The 20,905-nt window shown below is 38.2% G+C and overlaps 1 protein-coding gene across 2 annotated transcripts in view; it reads left to right on the top strand.

Annotated features, from left to right (window-relative positions):
* Positions 1 to 20,905, top strand: part of LOC114150685 (phosphatidylinositol 3-kinase regulatory subunit gamma-like) — a 25,179-nt gene extending 4,274 nt beyond the window's left edge. The window contains exons 2-12 of one of the 2 annotated variants that reach the window (XM_028027283.1): positions 48 to 662; positions 5,734 to 5,877; positions 8,289 to 8,394; positions 8,644 to 8,742; positions 10,042 to 10,222; positions 10,330 to 10,452; positions 11,179 to 11,321; positions 11,408 to 11,587; positions 11,782 to 11,850; positions 12,653 to 12,814; positions 13,274 to 20,905. In XM_028027283.1, the coding sequence (XP_027883084.1) occupies positions 452 to 662; positions 5,734 to 5,877; positions 8,289 to 8,394; positions 8,644 to 8,742; positions 10,042 to 10,222; positions 10,330 to 10,452; positions 11,179 to 11,321; positions 11,408 to 11,587; positions 11,782 to 11,850; positions 12,653 to 12,814; positions 13,274 to 13,463 (1,608 nt within the window). In that variant the 5' untranslated portion in view covers positions 48 to 451 and the 3' untranslated portion in view covers positions 13,464 to 20,905. The remainder of the gene's footprint in view (positions 1 to 47; positions 663 to 5,733; positions 5,878 to 8,288; positions 8,395 to 8,643; positions 8,743 to 10,041; positions 10,223 to 10,329; positions 10,453 to 11,178; positions 11,322 to 11,407; positions 11,588 to 11,781; positions 11,851 to 12,652; positions 12,815 to 13,273) is intronic. The other variant, XM_028027284.1, reaches the window with a different exon arrangement.

Raw genomic sequence — 20,905 nt, 5'->3', positions numbered from 1 at the left:
AACCAGACGCTTTCCTCTGTCTTTTTTTTTTTGCCTTGTTCTCTTAGGTTTCTTGGGAAAAGTTTATTCATGAATCCTTGAAGAAATCAATCTGTTGTTCATCTGCATCCTCAAGCTTTGTTAATGGGACTCATTACTTCTGATATGAATTGCTTTAAATAAGCAGAACTGTGCTTGAGCTTAGGAGCTCTAGATAAAGACGAGCACAGACCGGATCTACTGGCGATGCCATCAGCCTGCTGTACGATGTGTTTAAAACTGTGGCTGAGCAACGGGACCTTGGACTACGTTGGCAACACTGAGCAGCCATGATCTCCGCACTTCCACCATCTGATCGGTCAGCCATGAGGGCATCTCTGAGCTGATAGTATGTGGTCAGCAGCACTGTGGCCCACCTTCCTGCTTCACCCTCAATAAAACCAAGCTGGACAATTCAGTCGACGTTGTGAAAATGGCAGCGGAGAGTTTCCAGCTAGGGACAGACGACGAGCTCCAGGCTGCGTCATCGCTAGCATCCCTCCATCTCAGGGACGGCATTGGGATCGGGAACACTGGCCACATGGAGAACAATCCAGAGCCCGATGCTGCCCTTCCTGTGATTACATCACCACCTCCTGACCAATCACAGCAGCAAGCAGAGATCGCTCCACCAGCAGATCAAGGTAAGATTAAAAGTACCGTTTCAAGAGTTTGGATGCATCAATAGGATCTCATTGTGGTGTTTAGAAAAACAGATGAAAACAAAATGATGTTTTCTCTAAAGCAGGGGTGTAAAACTCTTCTTCTCAGTCATATTAAGATTGTGGTAGAATGAACTGAAATAACCCACTAACAAATTTTTAAAATATTAATAGATATGTTTCTACATTTGCTAAGTCTCATCATTGATCATTCAAACACGTTCCGGGAGAGGATGGGGACATTAAGTCTGAGTGGACCATGTTCCTTGCCTCCATTGTCGAGGCGGCTTATCAGAGCTGTGGCAGCAAGGTTGTCGGTGCCTGTCGCGGCAGCAACCCTCAAACCTGTTGGTGGACACCTTCGGTGAGGGATGCTGTCAGGCTGAAGAAGGAGTCCTATCAGGCCTTTTTGGCCTGCGGGACTCCAGAAGCAGCTGATGGGTACCAGCGGGCGAAGCGGCATGCGGCTCGGGTGGTTGCCGAGGCAAAAACTCGGGCATGGGAGGAGTTTGGAGAGGCCATGGAGAAAGACTTTCGTACGGCTTCGGGGTGATTCTGGTCAACCATCCGGCGTCTCAGGAGGGGGAAGCAGTACAGCACCAACACTGTTTATAGTGGGGATGGCGTGCTGCTGACCTCAACTCGGGATGTTGTGGGCCGGTGGGCAGAGTACTTCGAAGACCTCCTCAATCCTACCAACATGCCTTCCATTGAGGTAGCTGAGCCTGGGGGCTCTGGGTTGGGCTCTCCAATCTCTAGGGACGAGTTCGCCGAGGTGGTTAAAAACCTCTTCGGTGGCAAGGCCCCGGGGGTGGATGAGATCTGCCTGGAGATCCTTAAGGCTCTGGATGTTGTAGGGTTGTGTTGGCTGACGAGACTCTGCAATTTCGCATGGACATCGGGGGCAGTTCCCCTGGATTGGCAGATTGGGGTGGTGGTCCCCCTGTTCAAAAAGGGGGACTGGAGGGTGTGCTCCAATTATAGAGGAGTCACTCTCTTAAGCCTTCCTGGCAAGGTCTACTCAGGGGTCCTGGAGAGGAGGGTCAGTCGGATAGTCGAACCTCGGATTCAGGAAGAGCAGTGTGGTTTTCGTCCTGGTCGTGGAACACTGGGCCAGCTCTACACCCTCAGCAGGGTCCTGGAGGGTGCATGGGAGTTCGCCCAACCAGTCTACATGTGTTTTGTGGAGTAGGAGAAGGCGTTCGACCGTGTCCCTCGGGACGCCCTGTGGGGGGTTCTCCGGGAGTACGTGGTATCGGGCCCTTTGATACGGGCTGTCAGGTCCCTGTATGACCGGTGTCAGAGTCTGGTCTGCATTGCCGGCAGTAAGTCGGGGTTGTTTCCGGTGAGAGTTGGACTCCGCCAGGGCTGCCCTTTGTCACCGATTCTGTTCATTACTTTTATGGACAGAATTTCTAGGCTCAGCCAAGGTGTTGAGGGGATCCGTTTTGGTGGCCTTAGGATCACATCTCTGCTTTTTGCGGATGATGTGGTCCTGTAGGCTTCATCAGGTCGTGATCTGCAGCTCTCGCTGGAGCGGTTCGCAGCCGAGTGTGAAGCGGCCGGGATGAGGATCAGTGCCTCCAAATCCGAGGCCAGGGTCTTGAGCTGGAAAAGGGTAGAGTGCCTTCTGTAGGTCGGGGGCGATGTCCTGCCCCAAGTGGAGGAGTTCAAGTATCTTGGGATCTTGTTCACGAATGAGGGAAGAAGGGAGCGGGAGGTCGACAGGCGGATTGGCGCAGCGTCTGCTGTGAAGCGGGCGCTGTACCGGTCCGTCGTGGTGAAGAGAGAGCTGAGCCAAAAAGCGAGGCTCTCGATTTACCGGTCGATCTACATTCCCACTCTCATCTATGGTCATGAGCTTTGGGTCATGACCGAAAGAACGAGATCGCGGATACAAGCGGCCGAAATGGGTTTTCTCCGTAGGGTGTCTGGGCTCTCCCTTAGAGGTAGGGTGAGAAGCTCAGTCATCCGGGAGAGACTCAGAGTAGAGTCGCTGCTCCTTTACATCGAGAGGAGCCAGTTGAGGTGGCTCGGGCATCTGGTCAGGATGCCTCCTGGACGCCTCCCTGGTGAGGTGTTCATGTCCCACCGGGAGGAGGCCCCGGGGAAGACCCAGGACACGCTGGAGGGACTATGTTTCTCAGCTGGCCTGGGAATGCCTCGGGATTCCCCCGGAAGAGCTGGAAGAAGTGGCTGGGGAGAGGGAAGTCTGAGCCTCCCTTCTGAAGCTGCTACCCCCGCAACCCAACCCAGGATAAAGCTGAAGAAAATGGATGGATGGATGGATGGTTTGTTCTCTTTTCTCTCTCTCTACCAAAAACTGGAAAATAGAAGTCTTCAGTCTGATGCTTTGGTCTCAACTAACCCTTTTTTGAAGGACAGTCTTATTTACAGTCTTTGTAATTTTATTTGTTGTTTCTGTTTTGTTGATTTATTTTGAATATTTAAAATGTATTATTGGTAAATGTTCATTTCAATTTAAAGTTTATTAACCTTTGAGAATGTGTTTTATTATTGTGACATTATCATTATTTTATTTGAAATAAACTATAATGACAGGCCTAGTAATTAGGCAGTATATCGATAAAAAATGCTTTGATTTGATTGGTAACCAACATTCAAGCACACAAACTGTTATTTTTGAAGACTATTTCGGTGTCCATCTAAAGTCTAGAAGGACACATAAAACCTTATGGCAGGCCAGAGTTGGCCCCCGGGCCTCAAGTTTGACACATGCTTTAAGGCCTCAAGTTCTGGCTCTAATGTACAAGGTGTTATTTAGTTTTTTTTAGGCTCTCATAAGAAAAGAAAAATGGGGGTTAATTTTTTTCCTAGCATGTCATTAATTCATTTATAAATAATCACTATTTGTAAACTAAATATTTTTGAATAAAAAAAAAAATTTAGTTTCATTTATTTTGACAATTATTTATATTAGAGCTGCTAAAAAATATTTTTCAAATATATAGTTTCAAACAAAATATTTATCTTCAAACTAAGTATTCAGTTTGAAGATAAATACCAGCTTACAAACTAAGTATTTAGTTTTAAATTGTGACATTTTGATGAATGAACATGGTGAAAATACTTAAAAATTAGCCCCCATTTTCTCTCTCTTACAACAGGCCAAATAACCCATATTATTACTGTGTATTTATGACAGTGTAACTTTGCAAACGGCCCCACATACAGATGTGGCCCAACTGATTCAGTTACAAGTGAACAGCTTTCAACACAAGTCTTGAAGAGAAAACTAAATCTCTCTATTTGAGTTAAGAAAAGACTTTATCCTGCTCAAAACCCTAAATTACTATAAAATCAAATGCCATTTCTTTCCATTTGGTTCCCGACTGAATAACCAGCAGATGGCAGAATTTAGTTGGTTTGTGAATTGCTGAGACCAGATTAAAATTCGAACATAAACAAAAAAAGACTTGTCATCTGGTTTGTAAGATGATCTTAAAAGTTCTAAGAGATGTTGGCCCTTTTAATATGAACTTCTTGATTTACTTAAAGCTATGACAAAGCTGGAATATGTGTGTGTGTGTCAATGTTCAATAAAATAAAAATCTTAGAGTTCATCTTAAGTACAAGTTTAACTAAATCTCAGTCTATTTATGAACACAGAGACGAAAGAGTTCAAACTAAAACAGTTGTCAGTGATGTAGTTCAAAAAGATAAGTTGAACACATTAATGTATTCTGGTTCAAAATGTTCTGATTAACCCCAAAACTAAAGCCAGCATCAAAATATATTTTGATATTTAATATGAAAATATCAAGCTCCTTCATCTCATTTCTGAGCTATTTTTGCCATCTGCAGAAATACAAAGCTCCCAACCAAAACCAATGAATCAGAGCAAGGAGGAATGTCTTAATGCTCTCCATCACCCTCTTGTACATGCTGCTCAATGTGCTAATGATGGAGAAACAACTTATCATCCCAGGAAAATCGTTTAGCCATCGTCACTGGATAAACTAGGCTGAACATTCACAACAAGCTGTAAGGAAGGAGGACAGGTGAGGTGGGATGATCAGCGCATACATGACCCGCCTCCTGGTTGTTTCCAGCTAGCACTAGGAGAAGGCAGAGAAGCTAGATTTTTTCACAGATTATCTATCTCATACCATGTCTTAGCGACAGCAATAGTTTCGACAAATATGTAAAGTTTTTTTTTTTTTTTTAGAAAAATTACATGCTGGGAAACATTGGTAAGTTTTTTATTTGGTATACACAAGACTTCTGATTTCAACTATAAATCCCAATAAAATAAATTAAAGTTTAAGGCTGTAAAAGGGCAATGTTCAAGAGGAAAGAATAGCTGTAGATTTTTTTAGACATTGATGCTCTTCAGCATTTAATATCAGACAAGTTTTGACAGAGCTGGACAGTTTGAGGCCATGAGCTTGTTAGTTTGTCCCTTTCTTATATTACAACAGCATGTGTACGATTCCTCCTGCGTACGGCTCTGCCTGCCGCAGCAATTTAAAACATCTCCAGGCATGCCATCGCAAGTGCAGGAGGGATAACTTACATCAACTGTTAACAGCAGCTCTCACTACACACATTTATCAGCACAGGCGTGGGTGTGTTTACATGCTGTTCAATGAAAACGATCCTTGCTACACATTACTTCAAGAAATGTCCAGCTGACAACTTCTCACGTTTCATCTGCATTCAGAATCTCACACTGACATGCATATGTTCAACAAAACGAGGAAAGTAGCACGTCATCTTAAAATCTGCCACACTGACATGGCATCTCAATGCAGACAGCTGTTGTTTGTTAGGCGAGGCAAGGGGAGGTTGAGCGCTAAGGAGAACTGGGTCTGGCCGAGTGCGCCCAGGCGCTGAGGAGTGCCAGTTTTGGTATTTTAGGCAGTCAGACAGTGTCACCTGTCAGCACACTAGTCTGGACAGAGTCTCCTGCAAGCTGTAAGACAAAATATCTCCTCCAGTCTCACTGGGTGACCTGCAGTGTGTGCAGACAGCCAGACAGTGTGGATGACACCGCAGTTAAACCTGGGTTGCTGTGCGGTTGATGTTTCAGAGTTCCTGGAAACAGAAAAGGACCAAAACGACGGCGAGGAGCAAGCTTGCATTCGGACACCGGTTCCTCAGCAGCTCTCCTCCCATTGTGCTCAAGATCATGAGAATCCTGACCTGAAACCAACCAACACTAGCAAAGAAGGAGGTACTCCACATCATTAATTCATTTTATCTGAAAATATCCAGTTTTTCTATGTTATGCATCATATTGTTGTGCTTCGACTCTTTGCTATATCTGAAAAAGCAAAGTAGATTAGATGAAGGATGTTTATTATGAACAACCGTACTACAATTTTAATATAGCATTTAATTCAGAATGGAAACAAACATGCTGCTGCCTCCAATTGTTCTGCTTTTACTCATTCATCAAACTTAAATGTTTTAGATTAAGACGTCACCCATCCCGGTTATCATCTGTTCAAATTGCTGCCTTCCAGGAGGCGATGCCGGCCTATCACAACCAGAACTTATAGATATACAAGAAGTTTCTTTCCATAAGCTGTGAGAGTTTTAAATTGTTATTGATTGGGATTTTAAACTAGGTTGATGTTTAATTAAATTGGTATCTGATGGGATTTTTTCCTTTTATCTTATTTTTCTGTCTATTTTACACAGTTATTGTTCAACGTCAACAAAAATGCTTTTGACTTTCACTTTTGAAACAATTTAAAACATCATGAAATTTGAACAGCATGACTTAATTTACTAAAATAGATGTCCAAATCAGCCAGACCCTGAAGCCCCCAGCAGCCATAAATGGGTTGTGCCAACATCTGCCATTACGTGTTTTTGATAATCAAATAGGCTGGGAATAATTGGAATAAATGGCACCCCAATTGGAATATTCAGACTGCATTCAGCTCTGCAGGAATGAAACTGTAGCTGGTTTATGCTGATTGATGATCCAAACATTTGTGATTATTCTGATGGTGGCAAACTAACTTGACATTTATGCCCTTTGTCTAATAAGAGAGAGGTCATTTTATTTGACAAGTTGCGTGTAACATCTTTAATGCACTTGTTTTGCCGTTTTATATATTTTTTGTACCCCGCCAGGGGGTCTTTTTGTGGGCTCTAGTGTGCCTTGTTTTTTTAAAGTAGGCTGACAGGAAAGGGGGAAGGAAAGGGGAGAAGACATACGGCAAATGTCGCCGGGTCCGGGAGTTGAACCCGCGATGGCCGTGTCGAGGACTCAAGGCCTCCAAATATGGGTCGCGCTATCCCCTAAGCCACCACGGCACGCCCAAGTTTTGCCGTTTTAAAATAAAGTTGGCTTTGCTAGTTGGAGGCAGCACAGAACGCTGAAGGATGTTTATTTCATTCTGATCGCTGGAAGACCAACAGCTTGTGTTGCTTAGTCTGTAGCTTAATTAGGGAGTGGAGTAACGTCTCGACCATTATTAGAACCTGGTACCGGTCCATTCTTGGCACCCAGAAGATGCAGAATGAAGACACTACTGCGTTTGTTTTTATGTTTGGCATAAACAGAAGTTCAACTTTGTGCTTTTTAGGGAAATTTTACAACTCCACGCAGGTCAACGCTCCTTTTCTGAATAAACTTGGTGCTGGTAAACATGTTGTGATGGGATTAATCAATTTCAAGTCCATATAAACAATACATTTGGATTATTTATGCCAAATACATTTTAATCCAATCAAGGAATTTTGCACATAGCAAATGGGCTTTTCACAGTGCTGTGGAGAAATTTTGACTATTTTTAGGATAATTTCAATTCAGCCTCATCGGAGGGTTTTCTATTAGCATAAAGGAAGTGCTTTGGGTAATTTGAACTTGGTCTTTGACTAGGCCACTCAAAAATTGTAATTGTGTGCATCTGAGCCTGATCTGCACCATAATCTTAGTCCAGCAAAGCAGATCCAGTCCATTTCCACCATGTTTCATTGGAGGTATTCCGTTTTTCTAAAATGCTGTTTTTGTTTCAAGACAAATTTAATAGAAAACTTACAAGTGCAACTTTTATCTCATTAAGCTAGAAAACATTTTTCCTAAAGTCTATAGGATCATCACAATAGTTTTTTTTTTAGCAGATAAGAGATTAACTTTTAGACAGATGTTAAAGGCCAATATCACTACTGACGAAAAAGTACCCAGTCTCTTTCTTATCAGTAAATCATTAATGCTGATTTGAGAAGCAAGTGAGGCCTGCAGTGCTTTAGATGTTGCTCTGATCAGGCTGTCAGACATGTTTTATTCTTGATCTTACAGGTTGACAGTAAACAAACTTGCAGGTAGTGAAACTAAACTCAGCTTTCCAAAAATATGTGGATAATCACAGTTAATTCACAACTTCTCAAATATCTTTTTCAAAATAGGGTCACGGTTGGTTTGGATAATTTTTTTCTCAATGAATAAAATCGATTCTAGAAAAATATACTGTATTTTCTATTTATCCTGCTCATCTATCTGATAGGGTTAGAAAATCAGTTATTTGATCCCAGACATTTGATGAAAACATTTTAAAGTTATAAATATAAAACGTTCTTAATCCTGTTTTTATTTTGTCATTACATAAAATTATCCTGTTTTGTGGTCAGATATCCCACCAGAGAACAACATAACCAAAGCGATGGCAGCCTCTGACATCAGCATTGATAATCAGCAGCTGTCTGATGCAGAATGGTACTGGGGCAACATTTCAAGGTATGAACCATTTATATAATCTGGGTTAGTGTTAATTTGGATCCAAAGCTCCAAATTAACACCTTTTTAAGACTTCTGCAATCCTCAAACAGTAAAAAAGTAGAAAATGAACAACATTTGGGTTTCAAGACTAATCTCAATTGAAAATATAAATTTGAAAGGCTAGTATTTCTACAATTTAGTTTTTTTGTTTTGATATCTTTTTTTCAGTCTTTCTAAATCATAAATATCATATTTTATTTTATCTAGAGAGGAGGTAAATGAGATGATGAGAAACACTCCTGATGGTACATTTCTGGTACGAAATGCTTCCAGCCGGATTAAAGGGGAATACACGCTGACTCTACGGTAAGCTTTGTTTTAAATCTTAATCTCTAATAAAAGAGACGAGTTTGACGATCGAAGTTGTGTCGACCATTTAGCCGCCATTTTTAAAAAGGTAGCAGTATTCTCAAACTTCTACACAAACTGGAGATATTCAAGTTATCAGACAAGTTTCAATTCGACTTGTCAGGAATAAAAGACAAGGACATTTACTTTGGAACAGCAACAACACTTAGCTGATGGTTAAACTATGCTTTTTGTCTATGTCTTCCAATTATGTGTAATACTGTATATTTATGAAATTAAAATAAAAAAGAAATATTTTAATCATTATTACATTTTATTGTTGAAACTGAATTGCATGTTTTCTCCATGAATTGTTCCAGTCCTAGCAATTATAAACTGATTATCCAGAGCAATCTGATTATGTTCCTTGTGTTTTTATAACAGCATAATAATTATGGACCAGTACATTAAAAAAAAAGAAATCTGACGCCACAGGCTGTGATCAATATCAAATTCTGCAATCACAGGTGTGTTATTCCCTGAAATGAAAGTTAAACTTGTGCTTTTTTAATTTTCAGTCATAACTTTAGACATTCTGTGGTTTCTGTCCCAATTTAGTAAAATCAGAACCAGCTGCTTTTGTAATTTTAAACTTTGCTGATTAGATTTTGGCACCGACTGTAGCAGTTGGAAACAGAAGCAACAAGATGCATTTCACTTGCGTTTTTCCACTCATTTAACAGACAATACTCCACAGACACACACCCACTTTAATCAAAGCTGATTGTGTTGTTTCATTAATTATTGGTGCATATACAGTATATGCTTGCAACCAAGTCCTAATTTTTCAGTCACATCAATCCAGCAAGTGGCGTCCCCTTGTGCCTAAAGAAGCATTGCTATGCAAGATGGCTAATTTATGGCTACAGTTTGGTTCTGGATGAAAACGCTTTTATTTTTATATAAATGTTATATTTCTTTCAAAAAAAGACAAAAAAATAACATTTATGCTCAATTTGTAAAAAAGGGAGCACTTACTGATGCTTTCTGGCATAGGGACAAATTATAAAAATGAAAAATATAGAAAGACAAACGTAACTTTTTATGGTAGGTAGTAGGTAGACAAAATGAGTTTGACAGGGTCAACCTTTACAAAAACAAGAGAGATTCTGACTTCTGTTAATAGGAGCTTTGGGAAAAAACATAATCAAAAACAGACCTCACCCATAGTTCTGCACTGGTTTCAGGATTTTAAAAAAAACCAAGTGACTGTGAACATGGAGAAGAGACATGACAGTCTATTTTTGACTTTTGCAGAAAAGATGGCTACAACCGACTAGTAAAAATCTTCCATCAAGGGGGGAAGTGCGGCTTTTCTGAGCCACTGACTTTTCCCTCACTGGTAGACCTTATCCAGTACTACCAGAAGAAATCACTAGCCCAGTACAACTCTAAGCTGGATATCAGGTTACTTTACCCAGTTTCCAGATACTATCAAGTAAGTGTTGACTTTTCCTGATAAGAAAAACAGGGAAAAATTAATATGAAAATTTGAAACAACCCATCACAACACTCCTGAGTGATTTTACATTCTTCTCTGTGTAGCACCATGTGATGGAGATCGATATTGCAGCAATCGGAGAACAGCTGAGGATATTTCAGGATCAATACAAGGAGAAAAGTCAAGAGTATGACCATCTATTTAAGGAGCTGAACCAAACCTCACAGGTACCAACACAACATTTATAAATAGTCAGTTACTACATCATCAATGGTTATTTTAAGGTTAAAAATAAAAAACTTTTGCTAAGCCTCTAAAAGCAGTGTTAATTTTTCATTTGGCGCTTTAGCTAGCTTTGAAAACATTTAGCGCGCCAAGCATAATATCTAACATGAAACATACAGGTACAAAATAAAACAAGAGAATATGAAAATATAAATACAATATCTAAAGACATTATAGGACGTGTAAAATATGCCAAAATTTAATTGGTGCTTGAGGGGTGTAGTCATTTCGGAGCAGATAATTGGATTGACATTAGAGCTTTAGCATTAGCTTCTGCTAAATATCATGGCATGGTAGTGTTTCTGAACAAATACCACGCCGTTTTTAACCAGAATATGTCCATGTACAGAATCAAGTTTGCAACTTTAAAAATTGACACAAAAACTAGCTATAATTAAACTGTGCCTGTTTATACTGCTACATTCATTGAAAAACTAATCTCCATTTAAGTTCTAAGCTTTTAGAACATAATAAAGAAATATTACAGAAATTTAAAGATTCTTTGCTTACTCCTGACGAAACTAAAAATATGCTTGAAGTGTACAGTACCGTCCCTTTAAAACCAAGATACACACACAGACTTTTGTGTACTGTTATACCTCTATTCAAATGTTGTATTTATTAAACAGCAGATTGGGGATCTAAGCTCTTATTTCCCTCATTTACAGGAGCTCCAGAGTAAGCGAACGGCCATTGAGGCTTTCAGTGAAATTATTCGGATCTTTGAGGAGGAGTGTGAAACCCAAGAACGCTACAGCAAGGAATACATCGACATGTTCCTCACATTAGACAGCAGCACAAAAAATGACAAGTAGGTTTCCTAACATAATTAAATCAATTCAATCCAATGTTTCTACAGGTAATAATAAATAGTCACTCTGGTTGCTTCCTTGGCAGCAGAATTCAAAACAACTCTGATGAACTGCAGTCCAGGGTGGAGGAGATCCACAACAGCAAGAAGATGTTGGAGGAAGAACTGAGGACAAAAGCACTGGCTCACATGGAGGTCGACAGGAAAATTACTAGACTGAAGCCTGATCTTGTACAGCTCAGAAAAATCAGAGATCAATACCTTCTGTAAGTATTGGCACCACAGATACTGCTATAAAAGAGCCTTGTTTTATGTATTATAGTTCTAAAAAAATAAAAGTCAGCACAGGAAATTTAACTGAGTAATTATTGAATCAAATTTTGACAATTTAATTAAAAATAACTCAAAGATGTTTAAATACAAAGTGAATCTTTCTGACCTTGTTTTGTTAATGTTTCAGATGGCTAACCCAGCAAGGCATGAGACAGAGTCAAATTAACAACTGGTTCGGTGTTAGACCTGAAGAAGAGTAAGTATCCTTTTCTTGATCTATTAAAACAACTTCGAAGTTCTAAGATTTGTTTTCATTGCATCATAGCTAACATAAGGATGTGTAACTCCAGTTTTTGAGGGTTGATGTCTTGAATACTTTAGATTTTGCTCCAACACATCTGGCTCAAGTTACTGATTTACATCCTCAGTATTTCATAAAAGCAAAACTGGATGATCTGTCTGAAAAACCTATTGTAATACAAGTGTTTCTTATCAGTAGATATCAATAATTTTGATTAGTTTTTTTTTTATTTAAACAACTGAAATACTACTAAACTGGTGGCCTGACCTTTCCCGTTTTATCCACAGTTTTCGCTCCATGCTGTTTTTTTATTATTATTATCTTTAAGCATTTATGAGGCGTAGTGGAGAAACCTTAAAGTTTCTCAACAGGTTGTTGCTAGGTAACCACAAGATATTCAACAAGTTGTTGCTAGGTAACCAGTGAGAAGTGAGTTAGTTGATACCACCAATCTTTCCTCTGCTTACATCTCCCAGATTGCTGTGCAGTTCTGGATTGGTGTTCAGTGAAATTATTGAGTATTCTGTTGATATTGATCAGATATATTGCAACATATACAATTGATTTATTGCCCTGCCCTACATTAACGTATCCAAAGAGGCAGTTGTGTTGGACATCAGCCTTTGAAAACTTTTGCACACTATAGTGTAACGTAATCAACATTTGAATGTCATTTTTGAATTATCAAATAGTGTGATAGACAATTAGATGAAGAATCACTAAATAATTCAGCTAATTTAACCTGCCTTCATTCAAGCCCTTACACCCTTGAAGATGACACCCATGAGGAAGAGAGGAGTTGGTACGTTGGAGGTATGAGACGAAAAGAGGCGGAGGAGCTGCTGAAAGGAAGGCGGGATGGGACATTCTTGATCAGGGACAGCCAGACTCAGAGGGGATCCTTTGCTTGCTCTGTTGTGTGAGTATCTTCACATCTCCTTGTTTCAAATTTGTCATAAGTAAAAAAAGAAAAAAAGATTTGCACAGGCTAACTTTTCCTGAAACAGTTTATATTACCATAGGAAAGGGACTCTCAAATGTGTGGGATGCGCCCCCTGGTGTAGCCATTGTGTCATGACTGAAAGATCCTTGCTGATTTTTGTATTTTTTATTGCAGGTAGAACTGCTGATATTTTCAGAATTACTCCCTGATCTTTACTCCTAGTGACATAAATAAGTGTTTTAAGGTGACAGGACATCATGCACTTTTCTTATCCTCCATTGCTGCACAAGAGAAGCTGATCAACAGTATAACATTGACCTGCACTCTAATAATCACTTTATGCATCTTGATTTACTTTTATTTCTTTATTTCATGCATATTTTGTTTTAAAAGTCATAACTGAAAACAAAAAGTGACCCATGTTCCCTCCTGCAGCGTGGACGGAGATGTCAAACACTGCGTGATCTACAGGACGTCTACAGGTTACGGCTTCGCTGAGCCCTACAACTTGTACTCGTCGCTGAGGGAGCTTGTCCTCCACTACCGCCACACATCACTGATCCAACACAACAAGCAGCTGAATGTAACCCTGGCCTGGCCCGCTTTTAGTCAGCAGTCCAGCTGAGATGCACCAGCACACCGTCCTGATTCCCAAAGTTTCACAGCATTAGCACGGAGGACTCACCCACACGGAGACACAGATGAAAACAAAGATCCTGTTAGTGATTCAGTCAGAAGAACTAACTGGTATGTTTTCACATAAAATACAAGCATGAGCAGGAGTCTGCTTATAATACAGATTTGAAGCAATTTCAGCTTTAATTATGTCTCAGACTGTCTGCAGCCCTAAAAACTTATACGCTGGTACACTTTAAGATGTTCAGTTCAAGCTGTCTAAAGCTTGACAGCTTAAAAAATGACACCAGTTTATCATGTGCTATAAAATACAATCTTAGCTGTTCCAATTAATTTTTTCAATTGATCGTACTTGTTGTCTAAACCACTTTTATTCACACATAAACTCATTCAACAATAATGCACACATTTGTAAAATTTAGAGGTTTAATGTCACATAAGGAGGAACAGAAAAGCATTAATAAAACCATTTTTGCTAAAACAGTTGTAGCAGATGGCTGTACAGTCATGGGAAAAAATGCAGCCTTGCTGCTAATTAAAGGCACAATTAATTGGTCCTCACATCAGCGAGTTAACGATCACAGAGATGGCAGAACAGGGATGGTTTGGAGTAAACTGGTGTGTTTTAACACAATGCCAATGTTGAAAGACATCAATGACCTTCGATAAGCAATTTTTCAGGTTTCGGTCAAACTTGTAAAAAGCTTGAACAATTAGAAAAGACTAAACAAGTATGGCTGGTATGGAAGAGATGTCAGGAGTAATTCTTGATAAATAAAGAGTGTATTACTTAATTAGGGTTTGCAATGTTGCATTTGAATGAACTACAAGGACTTAAGGAACAGTCAATGTCGTTTGGAAAGATGGGACCAAATTAGAGAAGTTTCAATTTGATGCACAGACATCCTCATCTCAACTGTGAAGCATGGTGGTGGAGAGAGATGATTCTGTTTTTTTCCTAGTTGTAGACCCATTTATTTGACCATAATATTTGTATGCTAGAGTGAACCTCAAACTAAATTTCTACCACAGCAAATTTCACACCTGATAGTCCGGTAGACCCGGTTTGATCGGGGACCAAATTTGCAGGTGTCAAACAAAAAAGCCGTTGAAAAACCTGTTCCCCTCCTTCAACTATGGTATCACTGCACCAAAATCCTCTGAAGAAGACACTGAGCAAAACTTCCTTCTTCACAAAATGTAAACAGAAATGGAGTAGCATTTTAGCTGTTCCAGGATTTCTCTTTTGTTTTTGGTAAAAAGACAGTGAGCCTTTCTCCCCTGCTTGTGCTATTTGATTTTGGTTGTGCCCAGAAAGCCCTACACTGTAGTATGTTTCCTGATTTTGGAGAGGCCCCTGGTTTGCTTGGCATTCACATTTTCATTGAAACTGCACCAGAGTTCACTTCAACCTAACAGAGACAATGACATTTTGGTCCAAATTAGAGCTTGATTGAACAGTCACACCTCCCCAAACAAACCGAACTTTTCAGGCAAACAAACTCAAATTTGATTAAAGTGACTAACAAGCCTGGTGTGAAAGGTGTTGAAAAATTCAATCTAGACAAATACTTTACATTGTTGGCTGCTATTGAATTATGGCGTGTCTTCTGATTGTTCTTTCCCATGACTGTAGGTCGACTGCCTGTTTTTGCTCTTCATTGATAGATTCTGACTGAGTAACATGAAGTGGAGTAGTTAACTTCTAGAAATACTGAATTTTTAAACAACTTCACCCAAAGACTTAAAGGGATGCTAAATGCTAATGTTTCCAGAAAAATATACTCAATCCTCCTGTGGATTATATTTATTTCTAAACTATGGTCCAAAACAATGTACTCAAAGGTTAATCCACACACACGTTTAATCTCTCTGTATTAAGACATGTCTTCCATGCAATCAAACACGTTTATTCAGGGATGAAGGAGTGTTAAATGTGCTCCGAGGGAAACTAAGCTCAGGAAGGGACTCTGCAAACATGAAGGGCACTGCAGGGACTGGGGAGACACTCAAGCACTTTATCCAGAAAAAAATACAAAAAGGAATAGGTTCTCCAAGATGGCTCCTTTTTGCTGCTCTTGGCTAGTGAAACATCTTGCTTTACTCAACATAAATAAAAATTTTTCCTCTTCATAATGTCTCATTTGACAGTATATTATGAGAGACAAAGACCGAACAACAATCTATTGTTTAAATAAAGTGAGTAAACACTCTGGTTTAGATTAATACTCTTAACTTTTTATTTTATTTTCCAAGGATTTGAACAGAAGATTTTCTGTTAAGTTTGTTGATTATATTATGGATGACATTACAAAAGGCTAAAACAGCTAGTTTACAAATCTTTAAGTAATTGTTGAAAGGTGCCTTTAAGAGTTTTACGCCAGCTACAATGTTCACCTTACAGACTACAATGGTTTGATGAAATCAGTAGGTTTTGTCTGGTTGGATATGATTTCATAAACATCCATGACGATCAATCAGAAGAAGGCTTTGCCTCCAATTTAGCAGTAGAATTTTAAGGATGACCTACAGCACAGACCCATTAATATAAATGTCTGAGAGAAACTGCACAGAAAGGGTGTCACTGACGTTTCAGGATAAAGCTAATTTAGCACATAAATAAAATCTGGAGATAATCCACGTACCACTACTAACATCTATGTTATTTGTGTCGAGGATAATCTAAAACTACACAGTGACTTCCATATTCACTACCTAAATTGCAATGCAGGGTTTCCCCAAGTGTATTGTAAGCCTGGCAGGCCACCAGGCTTTACTTGTGCCCCCACCAGACTTAGCATTGCTTATTTATTTAAGTCTTTTTAAAATGTTTGCATTTTTTAAGACTTTATAGTTGGTGTTTGGGTATTAATCTTCCCAATCTTTCAAGAACACATAATTATCAAGTGATATTTTCACATTTCTTGTCAACTTTCAACATTTTTTAGCTCAAAAACACGGGGCTTAGCAAGTTTTCTGGGGGAAACCTTGCAATGCAAGCTTCTAATAGTCCGCCAACCAAATTTCAGTTAAAATTTTGCTGCGTTTACATTTCTTATTGGGGTTTCAGAGCAGGTAATGTTTCCAATAAATATGACCATGAATATAAACACCATTAAGCTATGTTCACACAACAAGCAAATCAGATCTTCTTTGCCTATTTGCGACTTATATCCGACTTGTGGTCTGATCGGCCCAATTCCGATTTTTCACCACCGCCCCCAGATGGAGAAAAATAAATAAAAATCCAATTTGTGCCACTTCCCTATTTGGTACTAATTGAATACCTATCCCACTGTTTTCATTTGCAGTCTGAACGGTCATGTGACATTTTATCCAACTGTCATGTCACTGTCGTGAGACACCCATCAGTTATGGTAAATACAAACATAAACAATGACTGAGAATTATGAAAAAAGTAAGTTAAGTTGACAAACTCAGATCAGACGAGATGACCCGCTAAACACATTACTAAGCGGAGGAAAAGAAACCAGCTAGCCACAAACAGAGGGCACCTGTTTTAAGTCAATTATTCAGTGTCACATTATTGGTGCTCCTGTTAGAAATGCACTTTTATTGCAGTAGCATAATCTCAAGATGTTTAATGGTCTCAGTGTGATTGTCTTTCTCCAGCTCTGTTTGTCACAATTCCAGTTTAGAGATCAGTAGTTTGAGTGGCTGATCTCCAATACCTGCTTTTTGTGAAGATCAACACATACTGTATATGCTTTACTTGAATCGCATGAATAATAACGGGCTTGTGTTGAATCATAATCACAACCTTGGGAATAATGACATCGCGAAATATTAATTCAAACTCAGAGACACTCTGAGGAAAGGTATAAGTTTGAGGCATAAAATCTAATAACGGCTTGTTTAGATTTATTTCGAAGGAGTTTTTATAGGTGCTAATAAGTGTGGAAATGGTGATTTTATGAAGCACAAACATATTTTAGAACATTATTCCTCCCACACAAAAAAATAATAATTCTCAAATTTTCAGCGTGAATTTATAGCATTTAAATAAAAGTTACATTTTATGTGAAGATTTTTTTTTTTATTATTAGAGGTCATCAGTCTTTTCCTTAGCTACATACAGTATGTAAATTGTTTACATCCTAATATGTTAAGTAGTGAGAGATGCATCCATTATGGCTCTGCATATATACAAAAGTTAATGATAATCCAGAAGTACTGTGATGTGATCCATAGAACAAAGCAAGTATTACCTCTAAAAGCTTTAAAATAGTTACTACCTCAGTTTGAGGTAAAACTCAAAAAAAAAAGATGAAACACTGTGTCTAAGTTAGGAGATTCTTAGTTTAACATTTCCAAGCTTGTTTTCTATTATAATTATTGGCATTTCAATATAAATTGTTTACATTTTAAAGCTATCCAGGTATAGTCAACTCTGGGGTAAACTGGTCTTCCACCCAGGGGCTTTGGACTGAGAGTGGCGATGATGTATTGTTTGAAAATCAATCAATAAATAAATAAAATAAAAAAATAAAACAATGACCAGTATCGCACAATGAAGATATTAATATTTAGGTGTACATAATATTTGTTAAAGGCTGATAAATAATTCTTCTCTATTATGATGGGTCACCTTTAATGCATTTCTCTCTTAACGGTCCACCATGTGCTTGATTGTCATTACCTCACTTGATGTTGTCAGTTCTGTTAGACTGTTACCTGCCGTGAAGTGAGTTGGACAGATTTTAGCTTTTCTGGTCGTAAAAAAAAAAAAAGAAAAGGAAAAAAAAAAGAAATTAGAAGTTGCATGATCTTGTTACAATGCATATAATGTGTTAGGCTGGGTACTGTTTAGAAATCAATTTTACCACCAGCTAGATAAGACACTTTCTTTGCTTTTTACCTCAAAATTATGTAAAATATTTTCCTTTATTTGTGCGACTTGTTATTGCCATGATTTGTTGTAGTTTTTCCATTTTAAACGACACAGTACAGAGTAGCTGGCTCATGTTTAACATTAGGTGTGCGTGCTACCACATCAGCTCGTTGGTGTTGCACAGTATTAAAATGTGAAGTCTTGCAATGCACAGGTTTTGAACAAACCACCACAACAGAGTGAGACGAAAACTTGTATGAAAGTAAAAAATGAAGATATCTGCCCCTTCTAAGTCATGTTGTGTATTTTGTACTTTTGGCAGACTAAACAAGCCGAGGGATAGATTATATCTGCAGCTTTAAACATAAATGTTTGATTTATTTATTTACATAGAGGCTGTATATCTGTTGATTTTGTTGCACAAGTACAAAAAATAAAATAAATTAATATATGGGTTGTATGTGGACAGAAGCAAACATGACCACCGCTCTGTGGGGTTTGAATAAAGCATAGCATTTGCACAGAAGTATCTTCAAATACTTACAGATACTTAAACTTTCCTCATGTACACTAACCCTGTTGCAGAGGCAGGTAGACTCGTCGTAGTTGTATATATCTATGGGAAAAAAGTTGCAAATGAGATTAATGTGTAGTAGCTCCATAAAAAAGTAAGTAGCATCTATATCTAGATGACTACTGAAATATAATTGATATTTTGTAAAGTCAGAGAGTTTTGTGCACAATTTGGTCTTTTTCTGTGTCATTGTTGCTTTCTGTATATGAAATGTTTTATCACTGTGCAAACAGAATATTAAAAAAAAGAATATTTTGAAATGAGAAAAGATGCTGGGAGAAATTAAGCACCAATTTATTTTTCATGGCACCAAACATCTTTTTAACCCTTTGGATGCTATAGCTGTTGTTGCGGATGTGCAGCAATAGAAAATAAAGTTGAATTTATTGGGATGTTCATTTATTTATTTATTTTTAAAACTACTACTATTCAGTTTGGCAATTATCTAAAGTCTACTTCTTGTAATTATTAGTAGTTATTTTCGTTTTTGCTCCTGAGTGACTGAATTCAATGATGCAAGATGTTAAGGACTTGTGGCATGGAAGAATAAATCCACTAGCCGCGTTGAAATTTAGAAAACAGTTGGATTTCTCTACAGTTAAGTCTAGCTTTTTGTTTAAAAGACGACTTGAGAGGCTTGTTACTAGAGAACAGAGAGAGAATGGAGAGAGAGCAATGCTGTAGGTGTAAGAGTAAGTGTTTTTATTGTGGCTGTTTCCATACAGCTAATGCAAAGTTGAATATTTTAACATTTCCTAAAAAGTTATTTTTGCAGTGTATGGAAAACAGAATGGCTTTAGCAGATAAAAAGATGTCGATAGAAAGTAAAAGAATGTAACATGTTTGCAACTTAGAAATTGAAATCAGAAACATTTTAGTGGTCCCTAACTTGTGAAAATAGTCGCATGTCAAATTAAAATAACTTCAAAAAGTTATTTTCAGTACTTAGTCACTGTACACTTGAAATAAGCAAATTTATTGAAGTGCTTATTTCTGTTTATTTGGATTCTTACACTACTAAAAAAATTAGAAAAAATGTAATTGAACACAGAAATATTAGTCTTCTGAAAAGCATGTCCATGTACTGCTGCTTTTGGACCTACCACATCTTTTCCTTCCTCTCAAATTTCTAAGAAAAATTACTGACTTGACATTTGGAGGGAAAACCTCAAAAGGTCAAGATTGCTCACAGCACTGTATCCGGCACAATAAATGGAAAGTTGAGTGAAAGGAAAAAGTCGGGGGAGAAACAGGGATATCTGTGGCTGCACAGAACTTCCTTTACAGAATCTTGGAAGAATTTGAATAACTTAAACTTTTTTAGTTTCTTGGTTGCTAAACAGAAATGTCATGTTAGTCAAAGGTCAGCGATCACGTCTTATCCAGAGTTACAGGCAAGCGTTGGATAGTAAATGTTTGGGTGGGATTAAAAATAGAAATTAACTTTGAGAATAAAATTAATCGGAAGACTCATCTTTCGTATCTTAATGATTTTTTTTTTGGCTTTGGATCCAAAACCGTCTTCCATGCCATGATGAGATGTTATCTTGCTTTTGTGTTTTTTTCCTTTGAATGTTGTTACTTTTAATTTGCTGAAAATGTCATTAGCTTAGTAAAATGTTCATTATCTATGATCTCTGATCTGTGTATATGGTTTAATCCCTTTTTTAATTTCTGTATCACATTAAAAACACTGTCAGGATGATGTTTCTGTGACTTTGTTATTTTCTTTTCCTTTGTGGACGACTAAAAGTGTCTCTTGTTTGATTCTGAGAGTAACAGAGTTGATCAAAATGTTTTGTGGAAGCAATCTTGTTACTGTAAATGTTTATTTTCTGTATTAATTATGCAATGCCACGCATCTTGTGAGAAAAATGTCTTTCTTTAGAAAGGGCCTACCTGAAAAACTGGATTTTAACTATTCTGTTGGTGTAAAACCTGACTGAGAAAATTATGTTGAAGTAAGCACTTTCAGTTCTCGAATAAATTTTAAATGGTTTAATGA

This window comes from Xiphophorus couchianus, chromosome 9 (genome assembly GCF_001444195.1).
Source record: "Xiphophorus couchianus chromosome 9, X_couchianus-1.0, whole genome shotgun sequence".
Taxonomy (NCBI): Eukaryota; Metazoa; Chordata; class Actinopteri; order Cyprinodontiformes; family Poeciliidae; genus Xiphophorus; species Xiphophorus couchianus.
The sequence above is the reverse complement of the archived record's forward strand: the minus strand, read 5'-3'. Positions and strand labels throughout refer to the sequence as shown.